General features: G+C 48.4%; 7 protein-coding genes across 7 annotated transcripts; 3 read left to right on the forward strand and 4 right to left on the reverse strand.

Moving 5' to 3' along the window:
• Nucleotides 1–778: 778 nt before the first annotated feature.
• Nucleotides 779–1645, reverse strand: ATNIH1004_000402 (uncharacterized protein; the record flags this gene model as incomplete). The annotated part of the gene is made up of 2 exons (XM_033565118.1): nt 779–1446; nt 1525–1645. 2 exons carry the CDS (start codon nt 1643–1645, stop codon nt 779–781), a joined length of 789 nt encoding a protein of 262 aa, XP_033430875.1.
• A 730-nt stretch (nt 1646–2375) lies between these two features.
• Nucleotides 2376–2801, forward strand: ATNIH1004_000403 (uncharacterized protein; the record flags this gene model as incomplete). The annotated part of the gene is made up of 1 exon (XM_033565119.1): nt 2376–2801. One exon carries the CDS (start codon nt 2376–2378, stop codon nt 2799–2801), a length of 426 nt encoding a protein of 141 aa, XP_033430876.1.
• Nucleotides 2802–3639: 838 nt separating this feature from the next.
• On the forward strand, nt 3640–4407 carry ATNIH1004_000404 (nucleotide diphosphatase; the record flags this gene model as incomplete). The annotated part of the gene is made up of 1 exon (XM_033565120.1): nt 3640–4407. One exon carries the CDS (start codon nt 3640–3642, stop codon nt 4405–4407), a length of 768 nt encoding a protein of 255 aa, XP_033430877.1.
• Nucleotides 4408–4683: 276 nt separating this feature from the next.
• SDH4 (CybS family protein) lies at nt 4684–5568 on the reverse strand (the record flags this gene model as incomplete). Its single annotated transcript, XM_033565121.1, has 4 exons — nt 4684–4852; nt 4908–5027; nt 5093–5159; nt 5427–5568. The coding sequence occupies 4 exons, from the start codon at nt 5566–5568 to the stop codon at nt 4684–4686; spliced, it is 498 nt and encodes a 165-aa protein (XP_033430878.1).
• A 2140-nt stretch (nt 5569–7708) lies between these two features.
• On the reverse strand, nt 7709–8743 carry ATNIH1004_000406 (MDR family NADP-dependent oxidoreductase; the record flags this gene model as incomplete). The annotated part of the gene is made up of 1 exon (XM_033565122.1): nt 7709–8743. One exon carries the CDS (start codon nt 8741–8743, stop codon nt 7709–7711), a length of 1035 nt encoding a protein of 344 aa, XP_033430879.1.
• Nucleotides 8744–9889: 1146 nt separating this feature from the next.
• Nucleotides 9890–11892, forward strand: ATNIH1004_000407 (DEAD/DEAH box helicase; the record flags this gene model as incomplete). The annotated part of the gene is made up of 2 exons (XM_033565123.1): nt 9890–10248; nt 10308–11892. 2 exons carry the CDS (start codon nt 9890–9892, stop codon nt 11890–11892), a joined length of 1944 nt encoding a protein of 647 aa, XP_033430880.1.
• Nucleotides 11893–13000: 1108 nt separating this feature from the next.
• On the reverse strand, nt 13001–14484 carry adB (adenylosuccinate synthase ADE12; the record flags this gene model as incomplete). The annotated part of the gene is made up of 4 exons (XM_033565124.1): nt 13001–13711; nt 13776–14227; nt 14285–14353; nt 14442–14484. The coding sequence occupies 4 exons, from the start codon at nt 14482–14484 to the stop codon at nt 13001–13003; spliced, it is 1275 nt and encodes a 424-aa protein (XP_033430881.1).
• Between the last annotated feature and the right edge of the window lie 602 nt (nt 14485–15086).

Genomic DNA, 15086 nt, shown 5'->3' on the forward strand with positions numbered 1-15086 from the left:
GAGCCACTAGACTAGACAACCTTCAAGTTATGGCATGACAGATCTCGATATCAGTATGTATACCTCTCAAATATGGTTGACATGTCGGACGCCTACCCGAAAGAAAAGCAGACCCTGATTGGTACTCACCACTCTAGACAAGAACCGTGAGCACTCTCCAACGAAAAGAAACAAACAGAGTCTTTGTAAGAAACAGAAGCCTTATTTTCAGCCGAAACACTCAGGAATGATATGACTGTCTGCACAGATAATTTCCTGATTATACGTCAAGATGCAAAGCTTCTTAGAGGTAGAAAGTAGTAGGATAGCTCTAAAGAAGAAGAAACAGAAGAAAACTGATTGATCACGGTGTTACGAGAGCGAAAGCAGACAAAGATCTCCTTCACTCTATGGCAACAGGACACCCTAAGCGAGGCGATCCCCATTTAGGAAATCAGGTCTGTCTGAGAGCATCATGTCTGCTAGCGTTGTTTGCGCTGCGTGCGCTCATTGGTGCAGACTCCTCTAGATCAAGCTGGGGAATTAAAGGGAGTTAAAAGGGAGTTAAAAGGGAATTAAAAGGGAATTAAAAGGGAATTCATGTTAGGGAATTTGTCTAGAAACATGTATCACAGTTCAAGCAGTGATGTAATATACCATCCTGCACAAGGATTCCAACTCCCATATTATTCCATAATCCGAATTGGGATTCCATTTTATATTACCATAGCTATCTAGCCCCATTTTACATTAACCTCGTTCCAAAACCTCGAGCCCCATTTGTATGACTAAATCTCTTCTATATTGGCTGTCCACGCTTCCGTTTCCCAGATCCACTACGGGACTGTCCAACTTGCACCATACCAGTATCATCGTTCGTCCACTCGCTAACCTCCCACTCTATCGTCGTAGACTGATCATTACTCATCCCCATTCCGCGTCTAGCCCTCATCACCCGGCCCAACCGACTTCCTTCAATCATCTCCTCAAACCACGGGATTCCCCCCATATTACCCTCGCGATAAGTCTGGGAGAAGCCCCCTTCGCTGCCCGAAGACGGCACAACGACAGTAGAAGACGAAGACGAGACACGCCGGGCTGCCTTTGACGCAGACGCTGGAGCTGGAGCTACACTCACATGCGCCTCATCTGCCGATTCTTCCTCCTCCGAAGAAACAGACTCAGGGAGTAAATCCAGGTCTTCTAGTATTCGTTGATCGTCGGCGTCAAGACTGCCGATGGTCACTGACATGTATTCACCTTCCTCCCGGGGCATTTCGCTCCAGTATGTAAGAGGGGTGCCACAGAATCCACAGAAAACACGCTGCGTGTGCGGCGCATGGTGAGGCGAGAAGACGCGCCGAATGGTGCCGTGTGTTTCATCGGGAAAATACGATTGCGTGTGCGACTGATACCAGGATAGAGGGACTCGGAGCCATGCAGTGAGAGGGGTTCCATGGAATCTTCCTAAAGAACCAAGAAGATAGAAGAGTACCATTAGCTAGAGCTGCTTCATCGTATAGTGGGGTTGTTGGTAGTACCTACGGTTGTCCCGGCTGCTGTCAAAGTAGATCTGTGCGTGTTCGGTCATATCTTCAGGGATGTGAATCTGGTATTGATTACGACCGCAGAGACAGTAACCGTGGAGGGGCTCGGAACTTGCCATATTAGGCTCTGCTTTGCTCCAACTCTTTGCCCGTACTCCGTACTTCTAGACAGAACTTCCTGACTAGGAAATCATCGGCAATGGACCAGTCGAGTTGATTTAATTGTGGATAGAATCCAGGATGTCGTAGAAGTGCCAAGCAAGGATAGGGGTGAAGATTGACCGGTCAATGGTCGGAATGGGGAGAGAAACGCACTCAGCAGACAACGGAGATGATGGAAAGTGTCATGGAACCATTGCGTCATTGATATCTTGGGTGATCCTGGTCTTCGATTACATAATTACTTAGTCAGCAATGACTGTCCACTTCCCCGCAGAAGCTGGTTGGCTGGGATTCCTGATAATTAAGGCTCTCTAGACCGAATTTAGTGTTGGACCCCGAAGAAAAGTGTGGGATTTAAGGATCCCCTGGTAGTTCAAACCATCCAACCTTATCAGGGGGGCTTTGCTGAATTGTCGGTCCTTTTCTACTATTTCTTTGACATTTCCCCGTGTGGGTGTCATCCGGTCTTTGTTCTCTTGGTTTCGGTCGTTTCGATTCCCCAGTCCATCCCTGCTAAGCCTTTAAAACTCCATTCCTTCCCACGAACAGCAGCCCCTCTGTCACATGAAAAAGCCACACTTCCCCTCCGCTTTCCCCGTACCCCATATTATTGAATATTGAATATTGAATACTGAATACTTCACTTTCCCCCTACTCTAAAACCAACCTCTCTCGACACCACCCACCATGCCCTCTGCTCAGCCCCCTGCTTCCCTCACATCCAGCTCGTCGGAGGCCTCGTACTCGCCCGTTCCTGCCACGAATCCAGACGACCGGGATGATCGCTCTTCAACCACTCCGACCGCCGCCGCCGCGTCCAAACAGGTCGCGTCCTCCAGCGCCTCCCAAGACAAGGACAAGCCCCGTCTGACGGAGCAAGAAAAGAAAAACAACCACATCGCGTCGGAGCAGAAGCGCCGGGCCGCAATCCGCGAGGGCTTCGACCGTCTCACAGAGCTGGTCCCGGGCCTGGAAGGCCAAGGCCGGAGCGAAAGCATCGTACTCAAGAAAACGGTGGATTTTATCCATCTCAAACTACAGGAGAGACAGGAGTTGATTGCGGAGATCGAGCGCAGGGGCGGTCGCATTGACGATACCTTTCAAACAAGGTGACAGGCGTCCAATCAGCGGCATAGAAGCGCCAACAGGAATGAGCCAACCGAGGCCCGATCCCGATCGGACCTGATTACGATGTTGACAATATGGTTCCATGCGACTTGTGTGGACGTTATAATTGTTTCGAGCGGCAAAGAGAGCGACAGGGGAGGTGGTTTAGGTTTTTTTGGATCTTACTGTTATACATGGATTGTCAGTACTATGTTGCCGCCATGCTCTCTCACTTGCTTACTTCTTGATAGTGCTGGGCAATTTGGGGCATTGGTTATGGCTATCTGGTTGAATCTACAGAGGAGGTTACTTCAGCATGGCATTTTCTAGCTTGGTGTTTGGGAGCTTTGGATTGACTACAGGATAAGGTATTCTAATCATGTATATGATTCATCAGGGTATTTTAGCCCTTGCATTGGATCGACGACTCAAAATAATGAACTCGACGTTTACATCAAATATTATTAGTCCTGGTAATTTGGATGCATATCCAATATAGTGCTTCGACAGCAAAGTATATGTAAATCGTAGTTATAGAATATATACCACACATACAACCACCCAAATGGAACAATCGCAATAGGGTAGCACAAACCATGTACAAAGCACAACGCTATTATCCAGGATCCAGCAGCCGTGCAGATGCAGAGGAACCATCCATTAGTTCTTCATCTGCCGTATCTGCCCTGGTCCACCGCCTCTCGTATATCACCGTGTAAACGATTGAGTCACCACCTTGACTAAACTAAACCCCAAGTTTTAATACTTTACTACAACTCACCAAAAACAACACAGAACCTACCAACCCAATAATAAAAAAAACCAAACCAAATAAATCAAAACCATGACAGACACCAAACCACCCCTCGACACCAATGAACGTCCCCTTCCGCGACCACCCCCACTAAACCTCCCCATCCTGGACGACCTACGACGCAAACGAGTAATCCTTGCATCTGCCTCACCTCGCCGACGCCAAATCCTCTCCCTACTAGGTCTCCCAGACATCGAGGTAATCCCGTCCAACGCACCGGAAGACTTCCCGAAGTCCCTTCCACCATTCGAGTACGTCTTGTCGACCGCGACACGAAAGGCACAAACCGTATACGAAGCGGAGATCCAAAACGAAGAGAAAGGCGAGCCGGCACTGATCTTCGCGGCCGACACGGTCGTCGTGGATACCGTGTCTGGGAGTATTCTGGAGAAGCCCCGATCTGAGGCGCAGCACATAGCGATGTTGAAGGCGCTGCGAGACGCCGGGGAACATAAAGTGTACACTGCGATGGTGGCGATGGCGCCAATGGCGAGTGCGCGTCAGCCTGGGTATGTGTTGGAGTCGGCGGTGGAGGAGTCGACGGTGCGGTTTGGGGCGGATGTCTCGGATGAGTTGCTCATGGCGTATGTGCGCACCAGGGAGGGAGTGGATAAAGCCGGGGGGTATGGATTGCAGGGGATCGGGTCGGTGTTGGTAGAGAGTGTGCAGGGGAGTTTTGATAACGTGGTGGGATTGCCGTTACGGTCGGCGTTGAAGTTGATAGAGAGGGTCGTGACGAGGGCTGATGATGATGATCGGTTGTTGAATCATGAGGATGGGTCGGAGGACGAGGAATAAAGGTTTTCTGGATATCTAGGTTTTTTTTTTTTTGATGTTTATGGATAGACAGTGGTATGGCTTTGGATCTGATACATGGAGAAAATACGGTCATATACTCGAAAGAGAGATCTACAGATACATATCTTATGGCCCGATACAAAAGAGCTCTAATAGTTGGCAGACTCAACATAGAAACAACATGTACAGAGGCAAACGCCTGAACAGGAGAAACATCGGTTCCAAGAGAGATAAGAGGAAAACTAGGAAAAAGCGAAGGATATCAATGGTTCGTATTTACGCCTTCCACACCCGCTTGATAGCCTCCGTAATGCCAACGTCATTTGTCTCGAACTCATACAGACCCACAGCGGTGGTGAGAGTGAAGCCACGTAGGAGCCAGTTCAGGAACGTCAGGGTCTTGGGGACACGGCGGCCAGGGAAGTAATCGATGATGCAAGCCCTGCTGGGCGTGAGTAATCTTATAGAGCACATACGGTATGCGAGCATATGGAACTTACTGGAATCCGATATGAGAGTGCACAACGATAAGGGAGCAGAGAACTGCATCCATGACGGGGTTGAGAGAGCCACCGATAAAAGGGGCGAAGGTAAGAGGGATCAGTCCAGCGGAGACAAGTCTATGTTAGAGGTCAATGTCAAATTTTCGACTCGCTGCGACCAGTCAAGGAAAGAGTCGACAGACCTCTCGAAAGTCCAGTGGTAGCTACCCTCCGAAGGGTGAGGCTTGGGGATGGGAGCAGCATCGTTCGCTAAAATAGTTCATGAATATTAATATCACCACCCTTTATCCTCATGCGCAATGGTACTGAATCAGGTATTTGGGGACCGCGTTCCGGCATTCCCTTCGAATCTTGAATCAACCTGGGTGCAAAATGTACGTACTTGATCCGTGGATGACCTCTGTTTCCACTACTCGTCAGCATAGGCGTCTAGTTGTTTGAATTCCCGCCACACTTAATACTGCGAGCACCAATCCCATCACAAATCATCAGACAGCCAAAGGAGGGTTCACTCACGAGGCAATGGGGGCAAGATCTGCTTCTTCGCAGAGGCGTGGAAGGCCACGACCTGCGAGACATTCCGGGTCGCCAGCGGCGAACGGAAGGCAGAGAGGCAAGTCTGCCGAAGGAAGGGAGACTGGCGCACAATCGAGGCCATTGTCGAGACCGGTGGGAAGGCGAGGCGTGGAGAGGAGATTGTCTCAACACAAAGCACGGCGTGAAGTTCAAGTCAGGTCAGAACGCTACCTCGGGAGTCCGACCGGGAATGCAGTCATCACATTACAGATCAGGTGATTGGTCCGTTTCTCTCCGCCCAGCCGAAATTGGCCGATACCCCGGCAATAGTTACTTTTTATTCTACTTTGTTAAGCGATCCTTTTATAGCAGAACGGACTCCTAATATATTCCCCCCCCCCAGCTATTTAATACAACCTTCCTACAAGCTGCATTCAACTGAGTGCAGCTAACTAAATAGGTATCGGAGTCCGGGGTTGTCTGCTATTTTCAGAATAGAAGCTGTAACTTACTTCGTGATCACAGCATGGCTTGCATACAGTGAGACGAGTTCCTGCCAAATTTGAGGCCTGAGCGCTTATGGGATGTATCCAGGACCGCCTGCCCGCAGATTCGCCTCGCACCGGCAACCAACAGTTTGCGACGTGCCCAAAATTGTGGAATGCCAGCAGTAGAGAGGGCATTTTTCTGCGGATTGCCCATCCTTCTCCTTGAGGAATGCGGTCGTTCGTTCATTTAACATATCCATCGATAAAGAATAATAATCATAACAAATATTCAAAGCTCCGCGGTAACCAGGCATATATCTCTGCAACATAGTCTTCTACTCCTGGTCTTCCGGACTTTGACCAATCCCAGCACAAGCATATTCCCACCAGACGGGAAAATAACTAGAAGCTTCCCAATCGAGATTACCAGTAACAGGGCCACTTCGACTATTATATTAACAGTGGTGGGATCCCCGTGGGTAGATGGGTATGGAAAAGCATCCAGCTTGGTCTTAGGCATGTGCAGGCTTTTGACTGTATGCGCACGGTCATGGTCCACTTGTCCATTTGTCAAATCTCAGGGTAGATCCATGCTATAAAGTCACGAATATTCGGTCAAATGTCACCTTCATTCCATGAAGCAGCGAGTAATAATGTGGGCTCGGCTGACAACACCGTAGCACCCCACACATGAAACTCACGGGGATTATCGTGTACAATATGTGAATTGTGATTTTCTAGAAAAGGTGTTGCGTCATTAAAATCATTGACATTATGAAGATCCGCTAATTTCGCAGCAATAGACTTATCCTCTTGAGGCCATCTTACAGTCGACCAGCCCCTTTTCCTATGCTGCCAAAGAACATAGACTGGGAGAATAGTTTTGGTCTTTTGTGCTATGTAAAACTAGTAATCTTGATGATAGATGTCCATGGCTCTATAGGTGCGTTCACTCCACACTTTTATGGCGAGAAAGAGAATCCCAGTCAGGGAAAACCTCGTTGACAACTAAGTCTGCTGAGGCACGGTAGCCTTAAGGATCCAGACTTGCGGTAGGTACTTTAATGATAGTCCGTTGGCTTGTTATTTTCGAATATCGCCTTACGGATATCAGAGATGTTGGCCATGGTTTCTGTGCGATTAGAGGCTTTGTGATCGGACTTAGTGATGAAATAGTTCAATAAAGGTTGAACATGATAAGTCCTGAAACGGAAGTAAGAATTGGTGAAGGTAGCAAAGAGATCCCTTCTTATACCTTGAGATTTAGTTATTATGATACTAATCCGAAAACTGTAATGACGAAAAGCGACGCCTTCCCTTGCTGGGCTGTTGTTAATATACTATGATATGACCCAGATATTATGGAGGAAGGGTTCCTACAAGTATAACGTTTGTTTTTCCTAATGGACTTCATACATTAAATACAAAATAAGGGCAGCGAGTACAATTCCCAGTCAATGTTTGCTTACTACCCCTTGATAGTATCCAACAATCCATCCATCATCAGCAGTGATCGTTCCAAATTCGTGGCTAACCACGACAAATAGAGAGAGCTTTCTTGCGAACTTAGCGGAGTTACCTATTTGTGCTAAGCGCACTTGCCTAGTAACTACAAGATAGTAACGTTTTGTCGCAGCTGAGCTGTGTTGGTTGCACAGTTGCCTCGGTCACACGGCCTAGTTTTGCCGGAATCCATGAAGAACAATGTATAACACTAATCATGCAGAACGATATTATTGCGCCTCATGCCAATTCCAGTCCAAGATATACATATAATGCAGGTCAATGATCCAACTAGAACTTCAAAATCGCTTTGCCCATGTTCTTTCCATAGAAAATACCCACAAGCCCCTCGGCGGCATTCTCGATACCCACCGTCTCGTGGAGCCGGGTCTTGAAGGTGCCCTCCTTGATCAACTTCTGGACTTTCTCCTGGTGCTCCTTGGTGTACTTGTCGCCCATTCCCGCATCACTGACGATGAATCCGCGCATAGTCAAGCGCTTGCGAAGCACTTTGTCTATACCCGTGATAGGGTAGGGAGCCGAGTTGTATTGGGAGATCATGCCGCAAACAACGATGCGGCCGAAGTCGTTGATGGCCTCCAGGGCTGCCTCTAAATGCTCTCCTCCAACGTTCTCATAGTAGATATCGATCCCATTGGGGGCCAGACGAGACAGGGCATCTGCGGGCTTCTCCTTCTTATAGTTGAATCCACCGTCGAAGCCCAGCTCCTTGATGATGTATTCTAGCTTCTCGTCCGAACCGACACTGCCGATGACCTTGAGACCATCATGCTTCGCCAGCTGTCCAACCAGCTGGCCGACGGCACCACTTGCCGCTGAAACAAAAATCGTCTCACCCTTCTGGGGCTTTCCGATATCGTATAGGGACGAGTAGGCAGTCAGGCCCGGCATACCCAAGGCACCCAGGAAGTTGCGGATATCCTCAATACCCAGAGGGTTCTCCAGAGGACGGATGAAGGCGATCTGCTTGGCGTCCAGAGCGATATACTGCTGGATGGGGACAAAGCCGAGAACGGTGTCCCCCTCCTTGTATTTGTCATTGTTGGAGCGGAGCACCTTGGCAATGACGGCAGTTGGAATCGGTGTGTTGAGTTCGTAGGCAGGCGAGTATGATTTGATTTCGGGGCTACGCATGCGCCCACGCATATAGGGGTCGAAGCTAGCATAGAGGGACTGTAGGACCACACCGTTATCGGGAGCAGGTGTATTGGCATCGTAGGGAACGGGCTCGAGGGCGATGTCCTCCCCGGGGACGGGGTATCCCTGAGGGATTTTCTTGTAGTAGAGTGCCAGATTCTGGGACATGATGAAAGATTCTAAGTCCGATTATAGAATATAGATATCTATAGTAAGTAGATAAATGCAACAATGCCGAACTTTAAGGGTGCATTATATATAGGAAACAGTGGGATAGGATCAACATTGGATTTGTAATGATGAAATCAGTCTCTATTACACTTCCACATCGAAGCGGGTCAAAACCGAAATTCCAGCAGCCAGCTGGGCCGTGACGATAGATTCTGGAGGAAGAGAGTGGCCAAACCGCCAGATGCCTAGGTAACTTCCAGAACCAGAACCAGATCCATAGACTTGGAACCAGATGGGAGAAATTTGGCTCCAGAGTGGACCAGAGAGAGGTAGAGTTATTCAGAAATCATAAGAGTCTCGGGATAAAGCCACTGTTGTGGCAAGAGAACCGGTTAGTCCATTGGGAACCCGGAGATGTTGCTAAAAGCAGCGGGACGGGACCAGGAAATAGAAGGCTTATCCCAGGGTTCTCCGGTATAAATGTGGAATAATTGCGTGCTGCTCGGGAGATCGAATAATCATTAATTGCTCCAACTAATTAGTAGTTTGGAAAATGCTGAGAAATCGGGGTGATATCGGATAGTTTGTAAGTCCGTTTCCCCTTTTTTTAAGAAAATCTTTATTAGCGAACGTCAGTAAGTGAAAAGGGACTTGAGAGGATGTTGATATTCCATAGAGATGCAATCCAAACAAATTGTTGGATATTTCTTCTCCTGTCAAAGAATGCTGACCCGAGGCAATTTATGGCCTTGTTGCCTCAGGCCACTTTCCATCCTGCGTAAGAAACGCACATCCATAACTCTCGATCTCTGTCAATTCACTGGAGTAGATCTGAATGGAAAACAATCCAGGTTTACTACGGCACAGGGAAAAGACCTCCATCCTGATCTCTTGAATTTCATATTTCTTCATCTCTGGTATTTTTTTTTTTTGCCTCCGGATTAACTTTTCCCCTTTGTCTTATCAGTGCCGAAAAGTAATTTTTCCATCTCCGCGTCTTTCTCTAGCATTGTATTTACAGTTGGGTTCTTGATTAATATCATTCATATCATTGTGTTTGTGATTGTTATTTCTGGTATACTCATTTGTCTATAGAGTGTGAATCGAGTTTTCCCCCTTTCCTCCCCCTTTTCACATTAGATCATGCTCAGCGCTTTGCGCCGTTATGGCGTCAGTCAGGCGCTGCGAGCCTCGACTCTCCGGTCCCTTTCGACCAACTTCACATCTCGATCATTCCAATGGCATCCTTCATCCATCGCATCAGTTCAATCTGTCCCTAGGTCGCTGTACCATGTCTCCGCTCCACGTTTCTCTGCCTCTGCGGAAGCCCAGCAAGATGTCCCCGAAACAACACAAGAGGAGTTGAATCTGTATTCGCAGCTAGCAGATAGGGGAATGGTTCATCCCAAAGTCATCCAGACTATTATTAAGAAGATGGGTATTCTTCGCATGACGGATGTTCAGAAAATGACCATCGAACATACCCTGTCAGGTCACGATGTGTTAGTTTGTTCCCACCCCTACTGAGATGAAAAAGGTGCTAACATGAATTCTATGGCAGTTTGGCCCAGGCTAAGACCGGAACCGGCAAAACGCTTGCCTTTCTCCTTCCTGTCATACAGAAAATGCTCGAGGATCCAGGTTTAGTGCAAAAACCCCAGTCTCGACGTTTTCGTCCCACGATTGATATCCGCGCCATTATCATCTCCCCGACCCGAGAACTCGCAGAGCAAATCGCAGTAGAAGCCAAACGCTTGGCACACGGTACTGGTCTGGTGGTACAAACGGCCGTGGGTGGTACGCAGAAACGCCAACACCTACAAAACATGCGTCAGCAGGGCTGCCACCTCCTTGTTGGCACTCCAGGCCGTCTCCAGGACCTTCTGTCCGACCCCAGATCCGGCGTCAACGCTCCCAAGTTGTCGACTCTGGTACTAGATGAAGCGGACCGCTTGCTCGATGACGGTTTCTCCGAAGCGATCAGGGACATCCAAAAATTGCTTCCTGACCCCAACGAGGTCGACCGACAGACGCTCTTGTTCTCAGCCACCGTGCCCTCGGACGTCATGGACATGGTGCGCCAGACCATGAAGCCCGATCTCAAGTTCCTTCGCATGGTCAAGGAGGATGAAACTCCAACCCACCTTTCGGTGCCCCAAAAGGTCGTTCATCTCGATGGGTTCCAAAATGCCTTGCCGGCCATTCTGGAGCTGGTCAAGAACTATCTGTCCCAAGCGAAGGGCCGTCCATTCAAGGCAATCGTATACTTCAACTCCAACAAGCAGGTCAATCTCACCTACGAAGTGTTCCGAAAGCTACTCAACGAGCCCGGGCAATATAGGAGTGGACATCCCCTGGGTAAAATGCCCATGTACGAGCTCCATTCGCGTCTTAGCCAGGCCCGTAGATCTCAATTTGCCAACAGCTTCCGGAAAGATGAATCCGCCATCCTCTTCTCTTCCGATGTAACGGCGCGCGGTATGGACTTCCCGGACGTTACGCACGTTCTCCAGATTGGAATCGCTCGCGATCGGGAATCCTATATCCACCGGCTAGGACGTACCGGGCGTGCCAATAAGTCCGGCGAAGGGTGGTCCCTCATCCACAACCAGGAGGGTCGCATGTTTAAGCGCAAGCTTGCCGGCCTGCCCATTGAGAACGACATGACTTCCCTGGCCACTGCTGCCATCGATATGTCCAACGAGTCCGCGGACGTTCCTCCAGCTGCGGCAGAGACTATTGCCCAGGTAAAGGATGCCATGGAGAACGTACCCTCCCACTTGAGGGAGGATGCATACATTTCCCAACTGGGCACTATGGTCGGCAATTTCGACAGTACTCAGACTATGATTGAATACATGAATGATCTCGCCATTCACGGGTACTATCTACCGGAGGCCCCAGCTATCCCCCCGCGTCTTGCACAAAACCTGGCTCTTAACAGACCCAGACCCAAAGCCCGAGGCCGTCGCGAATTCCAAGTAGGCGGGCGACCCGGAGGATTCAGCAGGGACAGAAGGGATCAAGGATACGACCGCCACGGCCACGACCGCCGCGGGAATGCTCGTGATTCCTATGACCGTCGCCGAGATGCTCGCGATTCTTATAACCGCTCGGGCTATGGTCGTCGAGACAGACATTATTAGACCATACCAAACCTCTGTTAATAGAAAAACCTACAACCTCCCCTAAGGATGGAATTCCTTCCTTCCATCTTCACGAGAATGACAAGCGGAATCAGAGCCACAACAACAGGAACAAAAAAAAAAAGTGAGTAAAAAATATATCAAAAGGGGAATTTATTCAAAAAGCACAAATAAATTTAAAATCAGGGTAATCTCAATTGCATTGGGCGGCGTTACTCTATCAAACAAACTATCTTCTCTCTGGAATCGAATTTTTTCCATGCTATGTATATCTGTTAATACTGATCCAAATATTCGGGGAACTCTTTTTCTGTACTGTACTCTGGGCGTCACTGACACTAAGAATTTCTCTTCCTTCGTGTTGTATTTTTAACTTGGTGTGACTGATCTAAGGCCGGTTTGGACTACTGCAGTGAATTTGTATGTGTGTATAGCTATGTATATACATCGATATCTGTACTTTTGTTTCTCATTCTCATTCTCAACATTTATGGTATTTATTTGGTTGTCAAGATATACGGTTAAAAACTATGGCTGAGTATACAACAAAACATGATGAGATCAGTTCGTAGCAGTTGGAATTATTACTCCATACCTACCAATCTAATCATTCTACCTATTTATTCTGCTAGCTAATATAGAGCATTAGTCCGTAGAGAAAGGAGTCCGGTAGAGAGGTTATACAGATCCTCAAAATTAGAAAGCTATACAGGAGACAAAGTAAGACACAGGAAGAAAAGTCAAAGTAAAAAAAAATAATGAAAAAAAGTTGTCAATCAGGATAGAGAAACTGTATTCTATTCGTCTGCACATCCAGCCATCGACCATCTACTGGGTCGTTTAGTTCGTCCATAGAGAGATCTTCACATCAAATAAAAATCACATAATCCAATATACAAAATAATGCCCAGGTTTCAATGGGTTATCAGGATATTGAACCGAAAAATAGAAAAGAAGGCAATAAAAAAAAAAAACAAAAAAATCGGGGATTAGGGGAAAAGAGGAACCAACCTACCTTGGTTTTCTCTCGTTCTATGAATGCATAATTGTATGGTTTTCTTTACCTGTCTATCTCCCCCACGACAGCAGGATTTGAAGGACTCTTTTTTTACTCACGGCAAATCATGTCATCTCTAGCAGGGCCAGTGCCAATCCATTTCACAGGGACACCTCCCAGTTCACGCTCAATGAACTCGATGTATGCACGTGCATTAGGTGGGAGATCCCCATACTTCTTGACTCCCATGGTGTTGCTCTTCCAGCCAGGAAGAGTAACGTATTCGACCTGGACCTTGTCCAAGACATCGGCATCGGCGGGAATGGCACTCTCCATGCGGGTGCCGTCCGGGAGGATATAGGCAACACCGACCTTGATCTCGTCAAAGCCATCTAGGACATCCAGTTTGGTCAAGTTCAATGCAGTATAATGATTGATCGCTTGAGAATAGCGGCAAATAACCAAATCGAGCCAACCGCATCGACGACGGCGGCCGGTGGTGACGCCGAATTCACGGCCAACTTCCTGCAACTTCTCGCCAACTTCGTTGAGCTGTTCACTCGGGAAGGGACCGGAGCCCACGCGAGTGGTGTAGGCTTTCACTACACCAACGACCGACTTAATGCTTGTGGGGTTCAGAGAGAGGGCCTGAACGGCTCCTCCCAAGCCGGTGGATGACGAAGTCACAAAGGGGTAAGTGCCATGGTCCAGATCAAGCATAAGCGCATTAGCACCTTCGATGAGAGTGTTGGAGGAGTCCTTGTATTTTTGAAGGAAGGCCAACTGATCGACAATGTATGGACCAAGGAGTTTCCGATATTCCTAGTTTCGTTAATATTGCTATTGAGACAGCCGGGGTGAGGGCTGGACGGGAGTTATGTTTCACCTTGAACCGCGTAATCTCATCCTCAACATTATACTCCAATTCGCCAAAGCGGGCAAGGTAACCAGCGTGCAGTGAGCGCAATTTGCGCTCAAAGACAGTCTCATCCAAGATCTCACCAACACGAACACCCCGTCTAGAAGCCTTGTCGCTGTAGCAAGGACCAATACCCTTGCCTGTGGTGCCAACCTTGCGGCCACCCAGCCTGGCCTCCTCCAGGCCATCCACAACGGAGTGCAGGTCGAAACAGACATGAGCACGGTCGGAGATAAAAACACGCTTTCTAGCATTCTCCAGACCCTTCTCCTCAAGAGAGGCCAATTCCCTAAAAAAGCTGGGGACATGCACAACGGTTCCCGCGCCGATGAGGTTAACGCATACAGGGGAGATCAAGCCCGAGGGGAGGATGTGAAAATCATAAGTCTTAGAGCCATGGACAATTGTATGACCCGCATCTGCACCCAGATAAGTATATAAGAAAGAAGTCTGCCATAGTGGAGGGTATGACTCACTATGACCGCCAGCGGCACGACAGCAGAGAGTAGCCTGCTGTGAAAGCATATCCGTGATCTTCCCCTTGCCTGTAATTGAATTAAATTGTAGTTAGCGTCGGTATTCTCCAGCAATGCAGACAGGATTAATCAATTAGCAATGGCTTCATTTCCCCACCTTCGTCACCCCACTGGCTGCCCAGAACGATTGTTATACCCATGATTAATAGAGAAACAGGTGAATATCTCTCAATCCGTGGTTCTTCGTAATAGAAGCCTGTCAGTAGACCTCAAACAAAAAAAAAAAAAAAAAAAAGGCTCTTGTCGTTGCGAAAAGGCGGGGTCCACAGAATGTCGATATAGATTGAACAGATAAAATCCCGGGGAAACAAAATAAGTTAGGATTGACCCAAAGGAAACCAAAGCCAAATCAAACTCGCAAGGAGCAATTGACTAGCCTGAGCCAAAGGTGAAATGAATGGAGCAGCGGCGAAAACCTCGCGACCGTCAAAGATCCAAAAGCGGGAAAAGGAAACGGAGGGAAGTCGACGCAGGCAAAAGTCTATATAGCGGAACATCATGTCGTGACTCAGCCAGCCGTACCGATTCGTATCGTACTACGCTTCCCGGAAGCCAGTAGTGGCCCCGTCCTCAGGTTCGCACTGTCCTGTCTTGTCACGGTTGTTGTTGGAGGGGGTGCCTCCATATTGGGAAGGTGGCGGCCTAAGGCGGAGGAGCCGGATGACATAGGGCTTGGGGCTTGGGGCTAGGGCCTAAGGGATCACGAATAATCTAGTTGCCTAATTGCCTGACTGCCTGACTG

The sequence above is a fragment of the Aspergillus tanneri genome (genome assembly GCF_003426965.1).
Source record: "Aspergillus tanneri strain NIH1004 chromosome Unknown AapTan_2_pilon_pilon_pilon, whole genome shotgun sequence".
In the NCBI taxonomy this organism is placed as follows: domain Eukaryota; kingdom Fungi; phylum Ascomycota; class Eurotiomycetes; order Eurotiales; family Aspergillaceae; genus Aspergillus; species Aspergillus tanneri.